At 46.1% G+C, this 23,183-nt stretch overlaps 1 protein-coding gene across 2 annotated transcripts in view; it reads right to left on the bottom strand.

The window, feature by feature from the left end:
* Positions 1 to 9,829, bottom strand: part of PPP2R1B (protein phosphatase 2 scaffold subunit Abeta) — a 34,659-nt gene extending 24,830 nt beyond the window's left edge. Inside the window, exons 1-5 of one of the 2 annotated variants that reach the window (XM_066373388.1) lie at positions 9,697 to 9,829; positions 8,832 to 8,922; positions 8,344 to 8,444; positions 2,667 to 2,899; positions 2,233 to 2,380 (exon numbers count right to left, since the gene is read on the bottom strand). In XM_066373388.1, the coding sequence (XP_066229485.1) occupies positions 2,233 to 2,380; positions 2,667 to 2,899; positions 8,344 to 8,444; positions 8,832 to 8,922; positions 9,697 to 9,810 (687 nt within the window). In that variant the 5' untranslated portion in view covers positions 9,811 to 9,829. The remainder of the gene's footprint in view (positions 1 to 2,232; positions 2,381 to 2,666; positions 2,900 to 8,343; positions 8,445 to 8,831; positions 8,923 to 9,696) is intronic. The other variant, XM_066373397.1, reaches the window with a different exon arrangement.
* Positions 9,830 to 23,183: the final 13,354 nt, after the last annotated feature.

The raw sequence follows: 23,183 nt of genomic DNA, 5'->3' as shown, positions 1-23,183 counted from the left end.
CAGTTGGGAGCATGCGGGAGTCTGTCAGCCTCCCCGCTTCTCACTTCAAAAAATACAAACAAAAAAAAAGAATTAATGCTTCCCATCTCTCTCCCTTTTTTTTTTTTTTTTTTGTATTTTTCTGAAGCTGGAAACAGGGAGAGACAGTCAGACAGACTCCCGCATGCGCCCGACCGGGATCCACCCGGCACGCCCACCAGGGGCGGGGCGCTCTGCCCACCAGGGGGCGATGCTCTGCCCCTCCGGGGCGTCACTCTGCCGTGACCAGAGCCACTCTAGCGCCTGGGGCAGAGGCCAAGGAGCCATCCCCAGCGCCCGGGCCATCTTTGCTCCAATGGAGCCTTGGCTGCGGGAGGGGAAGAGAGAGACAGAGAGGAAGGAGGGGAGGGGGTGGAGAAGCAAATGGGCGCTTCTCCTGTGTGCCCTGGCCGGGAATCGAACCCGGGTCCCCCGCGCGCCAGGCCGACGCTCTACCGCTGAGCCAACCGGCCAGGGCTCTCTCTCCCTTTTGACTGTCCCTGTCCCTGTCTGTCCCTCTCTCTGACTCTCTGTCTCTGTCAAAAACAAACAGAAAGAAAGAAAAACACAGCAAGAACAAAGTAGAAGCTATCGGAATGATGACCTCAGCTTCCCTAATGTGAACTGTCACACATCAGTGTGACATCTTTTGAGCAAGTGTAAATATACAACTAGACAAGTCACTGAGAAATCAGGAATTGGTACTATAGATTTGGAAGTCATAAATATGTAAACATGAGCACCCAAGAGAAACAGGACAAAATTTCATAAATAACTACATACTTTATATACATATATAGCATACATAAACATGTATATACATGCGCATACACACAAAAGATCATAGTGTCTCCAACTTTCCAAAATACTAAAAATTTTTTAAATTGTAGATCAACAATAACTTACTATATGCCTAAGACACTCCTCTACCCAAATGAACAGGCTAAAAAAGGCAGAACTAGGTTCCTGGTAGTAGCTATAGCTATTTTGGGATTCCAAAAATGATGCTAAGTCAAGGGACTACTATCATCTATGGAAAAATATACCAATAAATATGTTAAATTGACTAGTTACTTCTCTTCCCGGACTCCTGACTCTCCCCTATAGCTGCTCCTCCCAGAATTTCCTCCCACTCAGCAATGACACTATCCAGCACCCAGCCGATGAGGCCAAAAATCACCATCTTCTCCATGCCGTTTCCTCTCACCCAACCCAGTCTTGGTCCACCAGCACCCCCTTCACACCTGTGTCCCTGTTCCGTCATCTGCACTAGAGTTCCCAGCTCACCAAAATGTCTTGCCTAGATGATTTTATCAGCCTAACTCCCTGGTTGGCAAACTGTGACTCATGAGCCACATGCGGCTCTTTGGCCCCTTGAGTGTGGCTCTTCCACAAAATACCACGTGCGGGCGCTACCTCGATAAGGAATGTACCTATATAGTTTAAGTTTAAAAAATGTGGCTCTCAAAAGAAATTTCAATCGTTGTACTGTTGCTATTTGGTGCTGTTGACTGATGAGTTTGCCAACCACTGCCCAACTGGTCCTCCTGTCTCTACTTTCACCCCCTACCTTGCAATTTAGTTTCCACTCAGAAGCTAGAACGAACCTTTAAGAGCATAAATTAAATTATATCATCACACTCCTATTTAACATTTAGGTGTATTCTCCTTGCACCTAGAAAATAAACCCTACACTCTAGCCTCTTCAATACACAACGGTATGTTACCCCTTAATGCAGCTGTAATCTTTCTAATTATGTAACCCATTTCCTCTGACTTCCCTCTTCTATAAAACTGCCAATGTAAGAGAAAATCATGGTCTGCTTAGGAAAGAAATATAATCACTGAAAATGGGTCATATTAAATATTACCAAGGCCAGAATTAAGTACTAATTTTTCAAAAAGAAGTCTAACATGAGAACCAAACTGCCCAAAGAAATTCTTAAAATATCAGAGGAGAGGGCCCTGGCTGGTGTTTTGGTAGATATAGCATTGTCCCAGTGCACCAAGGTCGTGGATTCAATCCCTCGTCGGAACACACACAAAAACCAACCAATGAGTACACAACTAAATGGAACAAGAAATTCATGCTTCTCTCTCACTCACCCCCCCCCCACTCTTCCCCACTTTATTTCTCTCTAATCAACGGAAAATTTTTTTTTAATGTTGGGGAGAGGAGCATATGTGTACCATAAACAATAAGAGTTAACTTACCTGCTCATCTGAAGCTAGATTAGTGAACAGTGGAACAATTTCACTTTTCACACTATCTAATTCTAAAACTTTGGCAAATTCACCTAATTTGGAAGCAGCAGCACGTCGTACCATTGGTGTGTCATCTGAGCACAAGGAACGGAAGTGCCTGGAGCAAATACAACAATGAAGGTACTTCCTATCAAATACCATTAATTAAACACCCCCAACAAGAACACACACAGCAAGGCATTTTAGAGGTTTTCTTCTACAAATATCGTGACTAGGCTTCTATTCATGGAAGAAACAAGGATAAAACACTGGTATATTCAACTGGATAATAAAAAGTAATGTCATCCTAATAACAGTCACTCACTGGTAACAGAGTACTGTGTAAACTGTCAGCTATGATTTCCCATTAATCCCAAATAACTAAAAAAAATACTATATCTTACTGTCTAATTTCTGCTTTGACAGCATTTGAAGCCCTGGGATAGCAGACGCTGAACAGACCACATGCAGATGTGCGAGAAGTGAACCAATCCCCACTCGCAAGGCGTTTCACCAGGGGTACAAAATGGGCTTCCAGAGCAACGGGAGTATGCTCCTGCGAGATCTGCCTCAGGGACTCCACAGCCTTGGCTCGAACCACAGTCTCTTCCACGGTCGCCAGACTTTCCAAAGGAGGCTGAAACACCAAAAGGAAAACCAGAGAAGAAAAACCTACTGAATCAGGTTAGATACAGATTATCATCAACTTTTAAAGTGACAGAAGGCAGGTGGTACATGTAACCAGAATGTTAACTACATCACACCAAATGGTTACTTTCAGTTCACACAGTGACAACATATGGTGCATCCAACCTGAAGACATGACTTCTGTAGGACAGCCAAGGTCTCATGTCCCAGATGGCAATTCCCAGATGGTGTCTACAAATGATACAGTGGAAGAGACTCAACACAATATTATATTATTGAGAGCTGAATCATTAGGTTTAAAAGCTATGTAGGCAAGTTCAGACAGGATCAATAGGATCAGGCATCTTCCTCAGGACTAAGTGCAAAAACATGATCTGCATTGGGCACCACAATAGCACGATGACATCTCATCAGGCCACTGAGTCCCTGGCCTTTGGAGTATTCCTAGAGACATAAGCAACCTTGTCCACTGCTCCACACCATCAACTCATCCAACCTATAAAAGGCTGAGTACAAAATCACTTTTTTCAGAATACATCCATGAACCAGACGTATTGCAAGAGTTTGCAACAACACAAGAGTACAGAGATGTTAGTAATCCTTGCTTGCAGCTTTAGAAACAGAAAGATCAAAGGGGCTGGTCCAGTCTCAGACCCATAAGTGACATCGCCTAGTGAAAAGCTAAAGTGGGTGGTACTCTGAATTTGGTACTTGCTGGGTTTGTATTTGGTCAGGTAGATTCAGCATATGCCATCAGCTCCATGAGCTAAATTTGGTCAGCTCTACAAAACCCACATGTAAAACTAACCAAAAGAGTGAAACAATTATAGTATGTCAATGGAAAGAAGCATGTCTACTTCACCCATTTTGAAAATTGATACACAAAGGTAGAAAGTACACAGCTTTCATAAGAGGGATTTCAGAAACCCTTTGAAAAGACAGTTTCTTTACTTGTGAAGGTCTTTTATGATCTGCCCATCCCTTCCGACCTTCTCTCATGCAGTATCATTGTATAATCTCTATCACTACTACAAGATAAGGCAAGTTCTTGAAAACTGCATGCATTTTCTCTTGATTCAAACTCTGCCTATTTCTCCACGCCCTTTCCCTACTGCCCTCCGACCACCACTCCTGCCTACGCCAGCCCAACTCTTTACACTCCAGCAACACAACCTGCATCCAAGCTCTTTCAATAAAGGGTTGTTATATTTTAGCACTGAGGAAAACAGGTTCCTTGTTCTGGTAGTTTGTATTCTAATGGAGGAAGACAACAAATTTATCAAGAACATAATTACATGGTGATGAGCAGCCTGCAAAGAATAAGAATAGGGTGATGTAGCTCTCGGTTCCTGGGATTAGCATTAGAGAGCAGAGCAGAGAAAGGCCACGTGGAGGAGGCCAGGAGAAGCAGCCAAGATGGTGGAGTGCTGAGGGAGAAGCCAGTTTGTGCAGAGTTTGTACAGGGAGAAGGAAGGAGATGGGGAACAGAGGTGAATAAGGCTGGTGAGCTAGAAACCTTTGATTCTAGGAAACTCAGGTAAGTCAGTAGCTTTGTGAGCACTGAATGTGAGTGGGTTTTGGAGCCCAGTGTGTGTTTTTACTTGCCTGCCGGGTGCAAGCTAGGATTAAAGATGATGGCCCATCAGCTTTTGGCTCCACTGTTTCTTTACCAACTGTCCGAATCCAACGCAAACCTGCATGGGTCAGGCAGCTGTGATGGTAGCCGTGCCTACTGGCTTCACATTTGGCGTAGTCTGTGGCAGGATTCGATACAGATCAGCAAGGAGCCACCACCACCTTTGAGTGGTGGAGTAGAGGACTGGCTGCTGTTATGGTTCCCCATGGCTGTCCTTTTGGGGACCGTAGGCTGGCTGACTTTCACAGCCATGTGTGAGGAAACCAAGAGCTCTGTGGAAGAGGCTGCCCGGGACCTGCAAACCAAGCAGTGGAAGGAGCTGCAGCAAACATGGGAGAAAGAGATGCCGACCCTGGAGCTGAAGCAAGCACCAGAGGAGGCCGACCAGGTTCGCAAGACTTGTTTGGAAATGGAGCAGATGCTGGAGAAGGAATCACAGGTTCGTGAGTTGCAGATTGCCCTGGACACTGTGGAGAGCCAGCAGCGGCAGGAGGCCGGGGCTGAGGCCGAAGCTGAGGCCGGGTCTGGAGCTGCAAGGCTGCGGCAGCCCAGGGCTCGAGACCGGCAACGGGAGCTGGTGTTTCCAGTTCCTCTTTGGAGGGTGAGGAGAATCGGGGTGGAGTTGTGATCTACAGCCTCCAGAAGATGAGAGCCCAGCAACAAGGAATACCTGCTATGTCCCCGGTAGGTCTGCAATTTGGGGACATAGGGGTGGCTGCCATCATGCTCTCCAGAGCAGAGATGGAAATGCTGACTGCCATTGCCACATGCTCCTCCTTGGGACAGTGTAAGACCTGCTAATACATCAGAAATGAGGGGGGTGGCTGACGCCCCATGTGCATGGACTGATTTCCTGGACTACGACCGGAGTGGGCACTGGCTCCTTTGTTGGAAGGACTTATGGATTTTGGACAATGTGAAATACCCTGATGGGGGTGAGGGCGGCTTTGCTGGAAGCACTCCCCTGCCCCGGGAAGTTTTTCCCATGGCTAGAAAGAAGGCCAAGGATATTTTGCGCTTTTGGCAAAGTGCTCAGATATTGGTGAAATGTACCTTGTAATTGTTGAAATTGTATGATTTGCCATGTTGTTGTAATTTATGTAATGTGCCTAATTTCCTTGCACAGGTATGCCGGTGGTGTAGACTGTGGGTAGTAAAGTGAGCATAGGGGTGGATTGTTGAGCAGATAAAATATATTATGCTCACTTTGTTAAAGATGGCACTGCTCACATGGAAGCCTGTCACCCAGGTGATATTAATGTGTGTTGGGGGCAGGCTATGCGCAGGCAAGTTGCTTGTAGCTGGGGCTTGGTTTTAGGACTAAGCCTTTCCCACCCTTTTTGATGGGGGGTGGTGCAATCCCATCATGCCTCAGAAAAGTGGCTTTGTATTAGAGACTTCCCTATTTTCTATATTGGATTAAAGGTTTTGATTTCTACACTATAAAATGGGGGTAGAATGGGAGCTTGCTCTCTCGGTTCTTAAGATTAGCATTAGAGAGCAGAGCAGAGAAAGGCCACGTGGAGGAGACCAGGAGAAGCAGCCAAGATGGTGGATGCTGAGAGAGAAGCCAGTTTGTGCAGGGAGAAGGAAGGAGATGGGGAACAGAGGTGAATAAGTCTGGTGAGCTAGAAACCTTTGATTCTAGGAAACTCAGGTAAGTCAGTAGCTTTGTGAGCCCTGAATGAGTGGGTTTTGGAGCCTAGTGTGTGTTTTTACTTGCCCGCCGGGTGCAACCTAGGGTTAGAGATGATGGCTCGTCAGCTTTTGGCTCCATTGTTTCTTTACCGACTGTCCAAATCCAATGCGAACCTGCATGGGCCAGGCTGCTGTGATGGTGGCAGCGGACACTGGCTTTACAATGAGTAAATAAAATCTTTTTAAAAAAATAAAAATTTAAAAAAAAAAAAGAATAGGGTGCTGTAATAAGAGGTGACTGGGAGACAGTTTCAAGTTGGGTGCTCAGGGAAGGCCTCTGAGTAGACGCACTGAAGTTGGTATCTGAATGACAGGAAGCCGTCACAGGAAGCTCAAAAGAGCACTTTATTACAGGGAATATTTAGGACAACAGTCTTAAGGCAAGGTTCTGTTAACGAAGATATAAGCTACAGTAGTATATGGATCTTTAAGGGCCACCACTGACAGTGACCCATCTGCGGGATGAAGAGTGAACTGGAAGGGTGGGGTGGAAGGCAAGAGCGAAAGGCACTTAGTTAGGAAGGTACTGCAGTAACAGAGGAATGGTCAAGTGGTCTGGAAAGACAGAGGAAAGACAAGCCAGGTAGCAGCTAGTAGGGATGGAAAAAGGTGGGCTGATTTGGAATACATATAGAATCTACAAGAGTTTTACTAATGGACTAAATTTGGAAAATGAGGGGAAAAAGAATCAAAAATGTCTTCTAGGTTTTTTGGCTTGTGTAACTGTAGATGGTGATGCCATTTACTGAGATGGACAACTATATGCAAGGCATATTGTGGAGAGAAAATTGAGTTATGTTTTAAGCATGTTAAATTTGAAATGCCTGTTTGATATCCAAGTAGAAAAATCACAGGCAGATAGATATAGAAAGAGACAAACAGATATATATCTTCTACAATATAATCTGTATCTGTAATTCGATGGAAAGGTTGAAGACAGAGACAGAAACCATAAGAACAAGCATCATACGGACAGCACTTAAGCGTTTAGGAAGACATCTCTATCTTGTCCAACTGTCGAATTCCTAGTCATCCTTCAAAACCTAATTCAGAAGTAATCTCCCAAGAGGTTTTCCCTGGTCACTCTGGGTCAATCCCTTTCTCCAATTACTTAGGTATCTTGTACGGGCTTCTACTTTTCTATCTACACCTGTATAGTAACTATCTGTTGATATATAAGGACAGAGACTTCATTCCATTCCCACTGTTCTTCTTTTAACATCAAGGTGGTAACTTCAGTGTCTAATATAGCAGGCTCCTAAATATTGCCAACTCGTCTGACAAGGTGGTGGCGCAGTGGATAGAGCATTGGACTGGGATGCCAAGGACCCAGGTTCGAGACCCCAAGGTCGCCAGCTTGAGCATGGGCTCATCTGGTTTGAGCAAAGGTCACCAGCTTGGACCCAAGGTCACTGGCTCGAGCAAGGGGTTACTTGGTCTGCTGAAGGCCCACAGTCAAGGCACATATGAGAAAGCAATCAATGAACAACTAAGGTGTTGAAAAGCGCAACAAAAAACTAATGATTGATGCTTCTCATCTCTCCGTTCCTGTCTGTTTGTCCCTGTCTATCCCTCTCTCTGATTCTCTCTCTCTCTCTCTCTCTCTCTGTTAAAAATAAATAAATAAATAAATAAATAAATAAATAAACGTTGCCAACTAAATTGAACTCATCAAATTCACACACTAAGCCAAAAGTAAAAGTTATGCTTACAGTCAAAGACAGAAAGCTGATACATATATTTTAATGTTTCCAAAGTCATAGCATTGCTAAGATGAGAATTAAGATTTCCAATTTGGGGGAGGACAGGGACCATAGACAAATATAATCAAATCCTTCTTCTCCCATCCTCAAAACTAACAAATAAGTCTACAAAGGCAGACAAGACAAGGAACGAGAAAAAAGTTCTTATATGCAGTCAGAAAAAATAAGAATGAGTGAATTGAATCAAAAGTGCCTACACTACTTGTTCTCTCCACAGCTAAAACTGGGACTATTCATAAAAAGATCTGCATAAAGAATGCTGCTGTGTCTATCTTCAAACAATGAACCATTTATACTGCAAAAGTTCTAAAAGGAGGGCAGGCAGAAGATACTCACCAGCAAACAGTGGGCGAAGTCAGGACCTCCTACCAGGCTGGTGAAACTTCCCAGCTGCTCAGCGAGAGCTAACAGGACCTCATCTTCATCATAAATTGTATCTGCAAATGACAACAACCCAGGATTGATCAACAAGGACAGCTATCCCAGAGCTGGACACTTAAACAAAACTAAGGACAGATTCAGTGTGTACTAGACAGTTGTGTCACTACTCTAACAGTGCTTTATTCTCCATCAACATTCTTCCTAGATCTGTTTCAGAATGAATTAGAAACTCATAATTCCATATCGATCACTCTCCTATTAGCTACACACTTAATATGTTTACAAATCTGGCCACATGACAATGTGCTCCATCCTGTTTCTTTTGCACAAAAGCACCAGGTTCAGCTTAGCACTCAATACTGTGGACACCAAATTCTAAAAAGCCAAGTTTTGAAAGCAACTGGGACACCTGACGCCTCTGCCTTAAACGGAGCCTCACACACCAGTAAGGAATGGCAGCAGTTCCGTGCGTGTCCTCTCCACTCCGAGCGCGAGAGCGATGGTGGATAACTTCTTAATGCTGTTGAGACGGAGCTGTAACATAGAGTGTTAAGGACACAATGAAGAAGGAGTAGTGATTTAGACCAGAGACAAAAGGTGTGAACTGGTGAGACAGTGACACGCTGGGGAGAATGAGGAAAACTTTCCTTTCCGATTGCGCTCTGTGAGGTCACTCGGGAGCGAGTAATGTGGCTTCATCGGCCAAAGAAAGGTTTCTCAGGAGAAACTGAAGGGCCCATTAGAGAAATGAATGGAGAACAGGTACCATGGGAAAGTGACGCAATTTTAAGAAGAGCTCTCTGGCAGCGCTGAAGCCGAGGCTCCCGCTCCGTCGTCCACCCAACGAGCCCAGCCGGTGTCCAAGCTCCAGGGAGGCCTCACTCACTGCACTTCGGAGGGCCCCCCACAGCCCGCTCCCACACTCCCTACAACCCCGACACCCCCAGCCCGGCACCCCCTCGGCCCCCTCCCGCCCCCACACACACCCCAACACCCCGCACACCCGCACACCCGCTCCTCCGCAGGGACCACCCGCCCGCGCCGGAAGAGCATCCAAGCGAGAGGCGGGTACTCCCACAGCCGCCCGGTGGGCCGCCTGGCTGACGCCACGGGGGTCCGGAGGAGGGTGCTGGAGCGACCCCCGGAGGATGGGGTCGAACCCCTCACCGGTCCCTCCCTCCCTTCCTTCCCCTCAAGTTTCTGCTCCAATCCATCTCCTTCAATCCCCTCCCCGTCGGCGTCGGCCTTACCCCGTCCAACCACACGCCCGCCCGAGCCCACCTCCTATTCCCGACCTTACTCCAGTACCTGCACGTCCTCATTGCGGAGTTCGTCAATTAAAACCGCGATCGGATAAAGCGAATCGTCTCCATCTCCGCCCGCTGTGCCCTGACCGGTCCCGGGTACCGCCGCACCCGCCATGTTTCTTCTCCTCCTCCTCCTGCTCTCGGCCGCCAGCCCCGCCCCGCCCCGCCCCGAGCCCGGCCCCGCCCCGAGCCCTGACTTGCTGGGCGGTGGCCTGCGCTCAGGCCCTGCGGAGGTGGGAAAGCCGATCCCCTGCGGGTTGGTGGGGGCCTCCGATGGGACCCTGCTGCAGGAACTGAAAGTCCCAACTCCAGAAGAAAGGTGGTCTGGAGAAGTGAATGAAACCCCCGCCTCCCTTTCGCTGCTGAAGGAAGCAGGGGCAGAGATTCATCCTGCCTGGTCTGGACCTACCTGGGCAGTCTGTATGTTGTAAAGTAACTAAATCCACAAATCCGCGGGTGTTTGTAGAGGCACGTAGTCCAAATTAAGTTTTTGAAAAGTTTTATTAAAAGAGGAAATTTATTAAATATGCCAGCTGCGTATGGCTGACACAGGGCAACAGACCCAAATTGTGCAGCCCCCAAAAACAGTTCAGGGGCTGTTTATATACTCCTGATTATACATGAGAGGGGAGAGAACCTGACATCATGGCATAAGTTTATACCTTTTGTTTACAGATACATACATTAATTACATGCTTTCAGGAGGAGGGGTGGTTTCCATGGGAACAAATGCCTGCAAATGATCCATCTGCCTAAGATTTAATTCTTTTCTCCCTACACCTGGCTAGCTATTGACCCTTCCTCCAAAGGTATGGGGAAGGTGAGGGAATCCAAGTCTTCCTCTTTCTGCATTTACAACACAATGCTATCTTGGGTCTTATGCTAATCACACTCACAAAATCTTTCTGCACACCTAGCCCAAATTAATAAAATGTTCATTAAATTTCCTAAAATATTAATATTCTATAACTTCTGGTACTTTACAACATGTGCTGTGTGACCTCTTAGCACTCAGGGAGACCTGCCCAAGGCCAGGAGGAAAAGATTTAGCGCCTCCCCTGACCTCTTCCTGGCCCTGAGCCACTGGTTGTTCAGCCCTCACTTCCCCAGCAGCCTCAAACGTTCATAGAACCCCCACCTCTTCCGGGCCTGGAAACCAAAAACGTGTACAGTATCTGTCTTCTGCTCGAAGACCAACCGCGCGGGCGGTGCGAGAAGAGAGCAGAGCTGTCCAAATTCCCCAGTCAATATTATTTGCCGCTTCCTGCGCGCAAGCTGTTGAAAACATGCTGCTCTCTTGTTTGTGTTTCTTTTCAGTTTGGGACTGGAATGATGCCTTCTGTTGTATTTTCTTCCTCCTATTTTCTAGGTCTTTAACATGCTTAGAAGTACAACAATGAAGCAAAAGTAGGACAAGCTTGAATCCTTCCAAACTGAATGGAGCGCCTGGCTACTCCGCTTGCACAAGAACGGCCCAACTAGCCCCCTGAACTCTGAGTCTTCAAAAGCAGCGGTGGGAGGAGGGGAGGGTATGACTCCTTCTTACAAAACTTAATGGAAAGTTTTAATTTACCTTTGTTAGGACAGCACAGAATAACTATGTCTGGTCTTTTCTGTTTCTTTTGGACTATAAGCAGCTTAGAGTGGTAACTACATAAGGTGATCACAAGCTCTAAAATGAGAATTCTAAATAAATAAGCAAACAAACAAAATGAGAATTCTATGTCTTATAAGTAAAATTATTAATAAATGCAATTTAGAAGACTTTTTTCCCCAAACATGGGGTTCCTGGAAGTAAAAACACAATAGGGAGTTTGACAATAGTGAGAGTTTGGGAACCAATAGAAGTGAACAGTATTTCTCAAATTAAGTCTGTGGATGCATTCTCCAGACTTTTAATTTTGTTTTCATTTTGACAGTGTTTTTGGATTTGCATATTAAGGTGACCAATTGTCCTCCTTTAGGGAGGACAGTCCTGCTCTTGTAAGTTCCATCCTCCCTCGGAAAGTGTCCTCCTACATGTCTCCTTTATGATATTAGAAGACTAATTTGTAAATGTCCATATTCGATCGATGCAGAGCCGATCCATTGCATGTGATGTGACGTATTTGTATCTAAATGAGTACTTTTTTCTTACAATTATTATTAAAAATTAATAGGCATGGCCTGACCAGGCGGTGGCGCAGTGGATAGAGCATTGGACTGGGATGCGAAGGACCCAGGTTCGAGACCCCAAGGTCGCCAGCTTGAGCACGGGCTCATCTGGTTTGAGCAAAGCTCACCAGCTTGGACTCAAGGTCACTGGCTCAAGCAAGGGGTTACTCGGTCTGCTGAAGGCCCATGGTCAAGGCACATATGAGAAAGCAATCAATGAACTAAGGTGTCAAAACAAAAAACTAATGATTGATGCTTCTCATCTCTCTCCGTTCCTGTCTGTCTGTCCCTATCTATCCCTCTCACTGACTCCGTCTCTGTAAAAAAAAAAAAAAAAAGAAATAGGCATGTAAGCATAATTACAATATAAAATATTACAAATGTTTTTATTATGCATTTATATTATATTGTATTGTTGCAATGAATAAAATGTTTTTTTTTTATTTACGATATTGTTTTCTTCAATTTATTTTTGTTCTCCTTTTCATTGTAAAAAACCTGGCCACCTAAATACATAGTCTGGATTATTCGAATGACCACTTTATAACCCTGTGTTGCCATGCGATTTCAGCACCTACATTTACATGTGTGTTTCAGTGATAAGAAAAAGAACAGAAGTAGATTTAAAAAGAAAATAGTGTTTTCATGCACAAAAATGAAAGCCAAGTGACATCATAGGACTGTACTGTTGCAGGAGCACTAACAAAAAAGTAGTGAGGCCTGACTAGGCGATGGCACAGTGAATAGAGTATCAGACTGGGATGCTGAGGACCCAGGTTCAAAACCCCAAGGTCGCCAGCTTGAGTGTGGGCTCATCTGGTTTGAGCAAGGCTCACCAGCTGAGCCCAAGGTCACTGGCTTGAGGAAGGGGTCACTCGGTCTGCTGTAGCCCCCTGGTCAAGGAACATATGAGAAAGCAATCAATGAACAACTGAGGTGCTGCAACAAAGAATTGATACTTCTCATTTCTCTTCTTTCCTATCTGCCTGTCCTTCCCTCTCTCTGTCTCTGTCACACACACACACACAAAAAGTAGTGAGAATATAGAGGCATCATAGGTTGCACGGTGACACATTGAACTCAGAAGAAGCTGAGCATTCTAAGGCAATATCATACAGTACAAGGGATAATTCAGTCTCAGCAAAACACATCATATCATATTAAATTACTAATGTCAATAGAAATTGTGTTAGTTTTGTGGTTTCATTTGTATTTCATTTGTAAATCTGTTTTTGGTGTTTTAGTTGTATAAGAACTATAAATAAAAGAACATTATATTTCTACTTTATATTTGTAAATTTAAGAAATGTTGTAATAAAAATAATTTCAGTTGACTGAGATTTTTCCAAGGTTTTTTGCCTTTTGGAAATGGATCCAACCTGACCAGGAGGTGGCGCAGTGGATAGAGCGTCAGATTGGGATGCGGAGGACCCAGGTTCGAGCACGGGCTCATCTGGCTTGAGCAAAAAGCTCACCAGCTTGGACCCAAGGTCACTGGCTCAAGCAAGGGATTACTCGGTCTGCTGAAGGCAAGGCACATATGAGAAAGCAATCAATGAACAACTAAAGTGCCACAACAAAAAACTGATGATTGATACTTCTCATCTCTCTCTGTTCCTGTTTGTCTGTCCCTATCTATCCCTCTCTCTGACTCTCAATCTGTCTCTGGAAAAAAAATAAAAATAAAGCTTAAAAAAAAAAAAAAAGAAATGGATCCAAATATAGTTCAAGTTTGAGAAACAGAGGACTAAGAGGTGTTTTGATTGAGTACTTTATCAGTAAAAAGATCAAAGAGGGAAGAAAACCTGTTCCCATATACATTTTATGTAAAAAGTTTTCAGAAATGTTAAAGGAAGTAGGGGCAAAGAGAGCACATTAAGTCAGTTCCAGCCTGACCAGGCAGTGGCTCAGTGGATAGAGCATCGGACTGGGATGCAGACGACCCAGGTTCATAAACCCCAAGGTCGCTGGCTTGAGCACGGGCTCACCAGCTTGAGCAAGGGGTCGCTGGCTTGAGTGTGGGATCATAGACATGACCCGATGGTCGCTGGCTTGAAGCCCAAGGTGACTGGCTTGAGCAAGGGGTCACTAGCTCTGCTGGAGCCCCTGGGTCAAGGCACATATGAGAAGCAATCAATGAACAACTAAGGTGCCACAACAAAGAATTGAAGCTTCTCATCTCTCTCCCTTTCTGTCCCTATCTGTCGCTCTATCACTGTCTTTCTCACTAAAAAAAAAAGTTCCATACATGTCATCGTCTAGAAATTAGCTCAAGCTTAAACAACCCTTGATATGCTAAACAAAATTAGGACACTGATGCTATACTATTTTGCTTAAAACTCAAATATGCTTTGCTTACCCAAGCACAATTAATCGGACACCTAAGGAATAACTATAATTAAATATGAAATTATAAGTTGAGAAAAGAGGCCACAGAAACTTGTCTGGTTTGACAGTCATCAATTCTGGACTTCAGTTCCCACCTCTGTCTGTGACTCATTGTAACCTACCTCTCTCTATGCCTCAGTCCCACCTCCCACCCCCTAACTCCCAATAAAATGGAGCTAACTACCTCTGGTTTCCTGTCTGGTTACAGTGATGATGGGAGAATGACACAGGTAGTAAACAGGGAGATGCTAATAAACTCTTCAGTGAAGAAAGTAATTAAGACCAACAGTCTGCAGCAGAAAAAGGCTATTTCAAAAGCTGAGCAAATGGAAACTGGAACAAAATCTAAGACTGTTTTGAGGGGTATTATAGTTAACGTTCAGGGTTTCATGAAGAGGAGCCGCAAAGGAATGAGACAGCAACAACAATACTCAAGTGGAGGACCCCAATCTCTCAAGGATTGAGATGCCTTGGAGAGACCAGTTATCCAATTTATTAAGCAGAAATATGTCATCTTGCGTAAGAAACTAACAAGCAGAATACAGTGTACAATTTTATTACTTAGTTTTGCAAAACTGATTAGATTTCTCTTGCCCTTTTTGAGACAAAACACTGTCTGTCTGATTCCCTTAGTCTGCAGAAAGCTCCAGTTGGGCTGAACACTCACATGCTTGGGCCTTCTTTGGATGTGACTGCTTTCAGTCACGAGTGCCTGGCCTCGACCTTCACTTCCTCAGGGTGGGAACAGAAAGTCACTCAGTGCTTTGGCTTTCCTCCACAGAGTGTGGTCCACTGACTCTCTGAATCACCTAAGATGCTAGTTTTAAAATGCAGATTCCTGGGCCCTGGCCAAGGAGCTCCATTGGTTAGAGCATCGTCCCAATACGGCAAGGTGGTGGGTTCAATAGGGTATATACAAGAATCAACCAATGAATGCATAAATAAGTAGAAAAACAAATTGATGTTTCCCTCTCCATTTTTCTCCCTAAAAGCAATAATTTTTTACCTTTAATGCAGATTCCTGGCCTCCACCACAGACCTACTGAACCAGAATCCTCGTACATTTTACCACATACCCCTGATGACTATGATATACACTGATGTTCAAAAATCATTGATTTTAAAAGTTCATCTGGAAAAATAATTTTCATGTTTACAAAAAGGCACCTCTGCTCAGGAAGAGTTTTACAAGTGTCTCTGTTCAGAAAAAGCAAATGACAGCTACAACTGCTCATCAGTAAGCAATTCTGTCCCTACTGGCTGTCGTTTTTGCCAGATTAAAATGATCCCCTTTCGCTGGATTCCTGGAAGTCAGCTAAGCACTAAAAGTATAGAACTGTGGCACTGATCCACCTCCATACCCTCCCCTCTCTATTGCTCCCTGTGGTCTCCTTCCTGCCTCCCCCACACACACACCTCTGGGAACTAATGACCAGGAAGCTCCAGAGGTAACAGCTGAGATTAGGTTGAGAATCCATTAATGTCTTCTTTGTTTCAGAACCCAATTCATAATGTTGCACTGCATTTAGGCTTTTTGAATTCCGAGACATGAAAATTATTACCTATTCAAACAACCTTTTGTTTGAACCATTTTTGCTGTTTGTTTGCCTGAGAGGCAGTTTCCCCTGCCTGTGTGCTTGTCTGCCACTGTGAGACTTTATTAAATGGTAATGGCTCATCCATTTCTGGCTCTACAGTTCCTCTACCATCTGCCCAAATCCAATGTAGCCCTGCCGGGCCTCGGCCACCGGCATTACAAGGAGTTACTTGAAATGTTCCTGTTCCCTGAAAGCCTTCTGTAATGCTGGTGGCCAAGGCCAGGCAGGTCCACATTGGATTTGGGCAGATGGTAGAGAAACTGCAAAGCCAGAAAGCATTGGGCCATTACCATTTAATAAAGTTTCACAATGGCGGACAAGCACACAGGCAGGGGAAATTACCTCTCAGGCAAACAAACAGCAAAAATGGCCCCTCACAGCAGCAGACAGGCAATCCGCACATCTACGATCTCCAATCTCTCATCTCTCTCGAGTGCAAGCACCCATAGCCTTACATAGCCTATGCACACGTGCCTCTGCCATGTGCTCACGCATTAATCAAGCAAAGTGCTTGCAGATGGTACACCAGCGAGCAAGCCTAACACAGCTGCCCCACATTCCACCCCTTTAAGGTTGCTTGCTTCACAATCTATATAACAGGAAACAGAGGTTACAGTAACAGCAAAAGTTACACAATAATGACAAAGGTGCCCTTCACAAGGTCTTCCTGAGTACTTTGCCCAGGGAGTTCATTGGAAGTCCACCTCCAACTCCCCAACCCATAGTGCCAACAAGACCACCCATCTTAGGTGGGAGTCTGTACAGTCCAGGGCCATGTCCATTGAAATAAAAAATGTCCTTGGTATGTCTCTGCAACTGGGTGAGAGCAGCTTCCTGGTGCAGGAGGACATCCACTGGAGCTGCCCCCCCCAATCAGGGTCTCTCATACTATCCAAAGGCAGCATGTCCATCCATCATGGGAGCCAGTGCCCCCCTCTGGTTGCAACCCAAGAGTCAGCCCACAATAGACAGCCCAGCCGTCTGTGCAAATCACCAAGGTAAAGGTCCATTACAGGCAACTAAGTTCACATAGGGCCTCAGGCCTCCCCCCTCATCCCTAGTCATGGCAGCTCTGAAGAAACTGCCCCAAGGAGGAGCACATGGCAGCGGTGGCCAGCCTCTCCACCTCTGCTCCAGAGAGCATGCTGCCATCCACTCGTATGCCCCACAATCGCAACAACCCTACCAGGAGCTCAGTAGGTACTCTTTGCTGCTGGGTTTTTACCTTCTGGACAACCACTGGCCAAGCTCTGAGTGTGCAGACAGCAGCTTCAGCCTGAGCCTCCTCATCCTCAGAAGAGGAGCTGGAAACACCTGCTCCCACCGACTCAGAGCCACTCTGCCAGCACAGCTCCATCTTTGGCTCCCTCAGCTGCCAGCTCTTGGCCTGAAGCTGAACCCAGTTATTCTTCCAACAACTGCCACTGGCAACATTCAACTTCCAGGGAAAACTGCAGCTCATGAACCCATTCGGCCTCCTTCAGCACTTGCTCCAGCCCAAGCCATTGCTGCCACTCGAGCCACTGCTTGCCCCGGAGCTTTCAACCTCAGGGCACCTCTCGCACAGAGCTCTTGGTTTCCTCTCGCAGGGCTGTAAAAACCAGCCAGCCTATGGTCCCCAAAAGGACAGCCATGGAGAACGATACACTGGAGAACAGCAACCACTGCTCTACCTCACCCCCTTCAAGGGTGTCAGCAGCTCCATACCAATCTGCTCTGAAACCTGCCCACTACACCAGATGTAATGCCAGTGGCCGAGGCCAGGCAGGTCCACATCGGATTTGGGCAGATAGTAGAAAAACTGCAGAGCCGGAAAAGCGTTGGGCCATTTCATTTAATGAAGTCTCACAATGGCAGACAAGCACACAGGCAAGGGAAACTGCCTGTCAGGCAAACAAACAGCAAAATGGCCCCTCACAGTGGCAGGCAGGCAATCCGCATATCTACGATCTCTCATATCTCTCAAGCTCAAGCACCCATAGTCTTACATAGGCTGGGCACACGTGCCTCTGCCACGTGCTCATGCACTAATCAAGCAAACGGCTTGCCACTATCAAACCAGCAAGCAAGCCTAACACAGCTGCCCCACACTTTCCCTCTGGTGTCCCCTGAAGATGGTATTCTTTGCCACTTCCTTTTCTAAACTGCCCAGCAAAACAGAAAAAAGGTCACAGAGTGAAAAGGAACCACTGCCAAGATCCCCTGGACATGCCACCCACGTCTCATCAGAAATTCAGCTGGGACTGTGATCGGAAACTGGAATTTCCATTGATATCTAGGAGCTCAGGAAATCGGCCCCCTTTCTGATCTATGATGAAATTAGCACGGGGGTCTAGTATTCAGGAGAAGCTCCTACAAATATGGAGTATAGCCTCTAGGCTACAGTTACTGGAAGCAGATAAAGAAAGTGAAAAAAAGAAGTGTGTTGGGCAAACAAGTTTGTAACAAGTGTTTTTTAGGTTTGCTCACTTGTATTTTACATTGGCATGGGGCAGCGCCATGTGTGTGTGGTCTGTGGAAGACTACAGGTGCTTGCCCGCAGGGCAGCAGATTGCAAGTGGCAGATTGCCTTCCTGCTTGGGAGGGGCCATTGTTTGCTATTATTTGCTGAAGAAAAGATTTTTCCTCCTATCCTGTTTTGCTGGATAACTGAGAGAGAGAGAGAGAGAGAGAGAGCTGAGGCTGGTGGGGGCCTGTGAGTCCGGGAGAGGTCCGGAGTAAAAAAGGAAAGTGGTCTGCTGGTTTGCTTGTCCACCATTATAAGACTTTAATAAATGGAATGACCCACCATTTTCTGGCTACACAGTTCCTTTACTGTCTGCCTGAATTCAACGTGAACCTGAATGGCCATGGTGGCGACCATGGGCCCTACAAAGTGAAACAACTTCCACTGGATCCTATTCTCATTTCTGCCCATCTGCTCACTGCAGATACCTCAACATAATATCTAGAAAAGGCCTGACCAGGTGGTGGTGCAGTGGATAGAGCATCAGACTGGGATATGGAGGACCCAGGTTTGAGACCCCGAGGTCGCCAGCTTGAGCACAGGCTCATTTGGTTTGAGCAAGGCTCACCAGCTTGAGCCCAAGGTCGCTGGCTTGAGCAAGGGGTCACTCGGTCTGCTGTAGCCTCCAGGTCAAGGCACATATGAGAAATCAATCAACGAATAACTAAGGAACCGCAACAAAGAATTAATGTTTCTCATCTCTCTCCATTCCTGTCTGTCTGTCCCTATCTGTCTGTCTCTCTGATTTTTGTCTCTGCCACAAAAAAAAAAAAAAACTCCAGAAAAGGAGGTCAAGGGCTGTGGACATCAAAGGGGTGATGAAATAGGGAGTATAAGGTATGCTTAAGAAAGAGGGCCTAAGCCCTGGCTGTTTGGCTCAGTGGTGGAGCGTCGGCCTGGCGTGCAGGAGTCCCAGGTTCGATTCCCAGCCAGGGCACACAGGAGAAGCACCCATCTGCTTCTCCACCCCTCCCCCTCTCCTTCCTCTCTGTCTCTTTCTTCCCCTCCCGCAGCCGAGGCTCCATTGGAGCAAAGTTGGCCCAGGCACTGAGGATGGCTCCATGGCCTCTGCCTCAGGTGCTAGAATGGCTCTGGTTGCAACAGAGCAATGCCCCAGATGAGTAGAGAATCGCCCCCTGATGGGCATGCCGGGTGGATCCCGGATGGACAGGTGCATGCGGGAGTCTGTCTGACTGCCTCCCCATTTCCAACTTCAGAAAAATACAAAAAAAAAAAAAAGAAAGAAAGAAAGAGGGCCTAGCCTGACCAGGTGGTGGCCCAGTGGATAGAGCATCAGACTGGGAAGCAGAGGACCCAGGTTCAAGACCCCCGAGGTCACCAGCTTGAGTGTGGGCTCATCGGGTTTGAGCAAGGCTCACCAGCTTGAGTCCAAGGTCGCTAGCTTGAACAAGGGGTCACTCAGTCTGCTGTAGCCCCCCAGTATGAGAAAGCAATCAATGAACAACTAAGGTGCTGCAATGAAGAATTGATGTTTCTCATCTCTCTCCCTTCCTGTCTGTCTGTCCCTCTCTCTGTCTGCCTCTGTCATAAAAAAAAAAAAGAAAAGAAAAAAGAAAGAGGACCAAGAGTCAGACTGCTTGAGTTTGTATTTCAGGTCCGCAACTTTCTGCCTAGATTACCTTGGACAGGACATTTAAGATATCTGAGCATCAGTTTCCCCATCTTTAAAAAAAGGATAATAAAATAAATAAATAAATAAATAAAGGATAATAATAAAAAAATAATAATAATAAAATAAAAATAAAAAAAGGATAATAACAGTTTTCAACCTTATAAGATTATTGTAAGGATTTTATGAGAAAAAAAAGCAACTTGAAACATTCCTAACAGATAGTAATTGCTTTATAAATATTAGTTATTATTTACATTATTTCTCCACAGAGCAAATCCGACAATATAGAAAGTGTAAGAAACAAAACAAAACAAAACAACCTTTCAAAAACAAACCCAGAAAAACATCCCAAAACAACAACAACAAACCCACAGAAAATCCCCATCTATTTCCCTAAGGCTGAGTTCAAAAGAGTTCCAAGAGCTGACCTTGTGTGTTCCTCAAGGCTTCATCTGCCTAGGTGGGTACTGTAAAGCCAGTAGCCATGACCACCATCACAGCCGCATGGCCCATGCAGGTTCGCATTTGATTCGGACAGACGGTAATAAAACAATGGAGCCAAGAACTGGTGGGCCATTAGCTTTAATACTAGCTTGTACCCGGAGGGCAAGAAATACACACAGTGGGAAAACACTTCCCTTTCCATTCAGGGCTCCCAAAGCCACTGACTTATCCATGTTTCCTAGAATCAAAGGTTTTCTACCTCACCACCCTTATTAACCTCTGTTTCCCATCTCCTTCTCTCTGCACAAACTCTGCACAAACTGGCTTCTCCTTCAGCACTCTGCCATCTTGGCTGCTTCTCCTCTCCTCCACATGGCCTTTCTCTGCTCTCCTTTCTCTGCTCTCTCCTCTAATGCTAATCTCAGGAACTGAGAGAGCAAGCTCCTGGTCAATGTCATTTTATAGTGTAGAAATCAAAACCTTTAGGCCCTGGCCGGTTGGCTCAGTGGTAGAGCGTCGGCCTGGCGTGCAGAAGTCCCGGGTTCGATTACCGGCCAGGGCACACAGGAGAAGCGCCCATCTGCTTTTCCACCCTTCCCCCTCTCCTTCCTCTCTGTCTCTCTCTTCCCCTCCCTCAGCCCAGGCTCCACTGGAGCAAAGATGGCCCAGGCGCTGGGGATGGCTCCTTGGCCTCTGCCCCAGGCGCTGGAGTGGCTCTGGTCGCAACAGAGCGACGCCCCTGAGGGGCAGAGCATCGCCCCCTGGTGGGCAGAGCATCACCCCCTGGTGGGCGTGCCGGGTGGATCCCGGTCGGGCGCATGCGGGAGTCTGTCTGACTGCCTCTCCCGGTTTCTAGCTTCAGAAAAAATCCAAAAAAAAAAAAAAGAAATCAAAACCTTTATTCCAATATAAAAACAAGGAAGTCTCTGATACAAGTCACTTAGGGTGGGAAAGGCTTAGTCTTAAAACTAAGCTTTGGGGTATAACAACCCTGCCTGCTTACAGCCTGTCCCCCACACCTAATGCAAACTATAAGCGAGCAAATCTATATATCACATTTACAAACTTATTTGACCAACATTCCACCCCTTTTGCTCGCTTCACAATCTAAAGCACAGGTATTCCTGAACAAGGAAATTAGGCATATTACACAAATTACAACAACATGACAAATCATACAATTTCAACAATTACAAAGGTACATTTCACCAGTCTCTGAGCACTTCGTCAAAAGCACAAAATGTCCTCAGCCTTCTTTCTAGCCATTTGAAAAGCTGCCCGGGGCAGGGCTTCCAGCAAAGCTGCCCCCCACCCTCATCAGGGTATTTCACATTGTCCAAAATCCGTAAGTCCATCCAACAAAGGAGCCAGTGTCCATTCCAGTCATAGTCCAGGAACCAGTCCAAGCACATGGGGCCTCAGCTGCCCCCTTCATCCCTGCCATCCTGGCAGGTCTTACACTGTCCCAAAGAGAAGCACGTGGCAATGGCAGTCAGCATTTCCATCTCTGCTCTGGAGAGCATGATGGTACCCACCCTTCTGTCTCAAAATCGAAGACCTACCAGGGGCATAGTAGTTACTCCTTGCTGCTGGGCTCTCACCTTCTGGAGACTGCGGATTGCAACTCCAGACTGATTCTCCTCATCCTCCAAAGAGGAACTGAAAACATCAGATCCTGCTGCTGGGCTTGAGACCCTGGCCTCCAACCGCTGCTGGTTCTCCACAATGTCCAGGGCAGTCTGCAACTCACAAACCTGTGATTCCTTCTCCAGTAGCTGCTCCATTTCCAAATGAATCTCATGAACCTGGTCGGCCTCCTCTAGTATTTGCTCCAGCTCCAGGGTCAGCATCTCTTTCTCCCACGTTTGCTCCAGCTCCTTCCGCTGCTCAGTTTGCAGGTCCTGGACAGCCTCTTCCACAGAACTCTCAGTTTCCTCACGCATGGCTATAAAAGTCAGCCAGCCTACAGCCCCCAAAAGGACAGCCATGGGGAACCATAACAGCAGCCAGTCCTCTACTCCACCACTCAAAGTTGGGGGTGGCTCCATACTGATCTGTATCAAATCCTGCCACAGACTATGCCAAATGTACAGCTAGTAGCCACGGCTACCATCACAACAGCCTGGCCCATGCAGGTTTGCTTTGGATTCGGACAGAGGGTAATGAAACAATGGAGCTAAGAACTGGTGGACCATTAGCTTTAATCTTAGCTTGCACCCAGTGGGCAAGAAATACATGCAGTGGGAAAACACTTCCCTTTCCATTCAGGGCTCCCAAAGCCACTGACGTATCTGAGTTTTTCTAGGATCAAAGGTTTCTAGCTCACCAGCCTTATTCACCTCTGTTCCCCATCTCCTTCCTTCTCCCTGTACAAACTGGCTTCTCCTTCAGAACTCTGCCATCTTGGCTGCTTCTCCTCTCCTCCACATGGCCTTTCTCTGCTTTCCTCCAGTATGGGCTCCTTTGCCCCACTTTATAGTGTAGAAATTAAAACCTTTAATCTAATATACAAACACAGAAGTCTCTGATACAAAGTCACTTATCTGAGGCATAATAGGATTCCTCATGAGAGTGCACCACCCCCCAGCACGCAACAGTCAAAGGTGTAGGGAAAAGCTTAGTTTTAAAACTAAGCCTTAGGCTATAATGACTTTGCCAGCTTACAGCCTGACTTCCAAACCCAATGCAAACTATAAGCGAGCAAACACATACATCATATTTGCAAACTTATTTGACCAACACAAAGTCAAAGAGGGCTTCTACCC

The sequence above is a fragment of the Saccopteryx leptura genome, chromosome 1, assembly GCF_036850995.1.
Source record: "Saccopteryx leptura isolate mSacLep1 chromosome 1, mSacLep1_pri_phased_curated, whole genome shotgun sequence".
NCBI classification, from domain to species: domain Eukaryota; kingdom Metazoa; phylum Chordata; class Mammalia; order Chiroptera; family Emballonuridae; genus Saccopteryx; species Saccopteryx leptura.
This window is presented reverse-complemented; position numbering and strand designations above follow the sequence as displayed.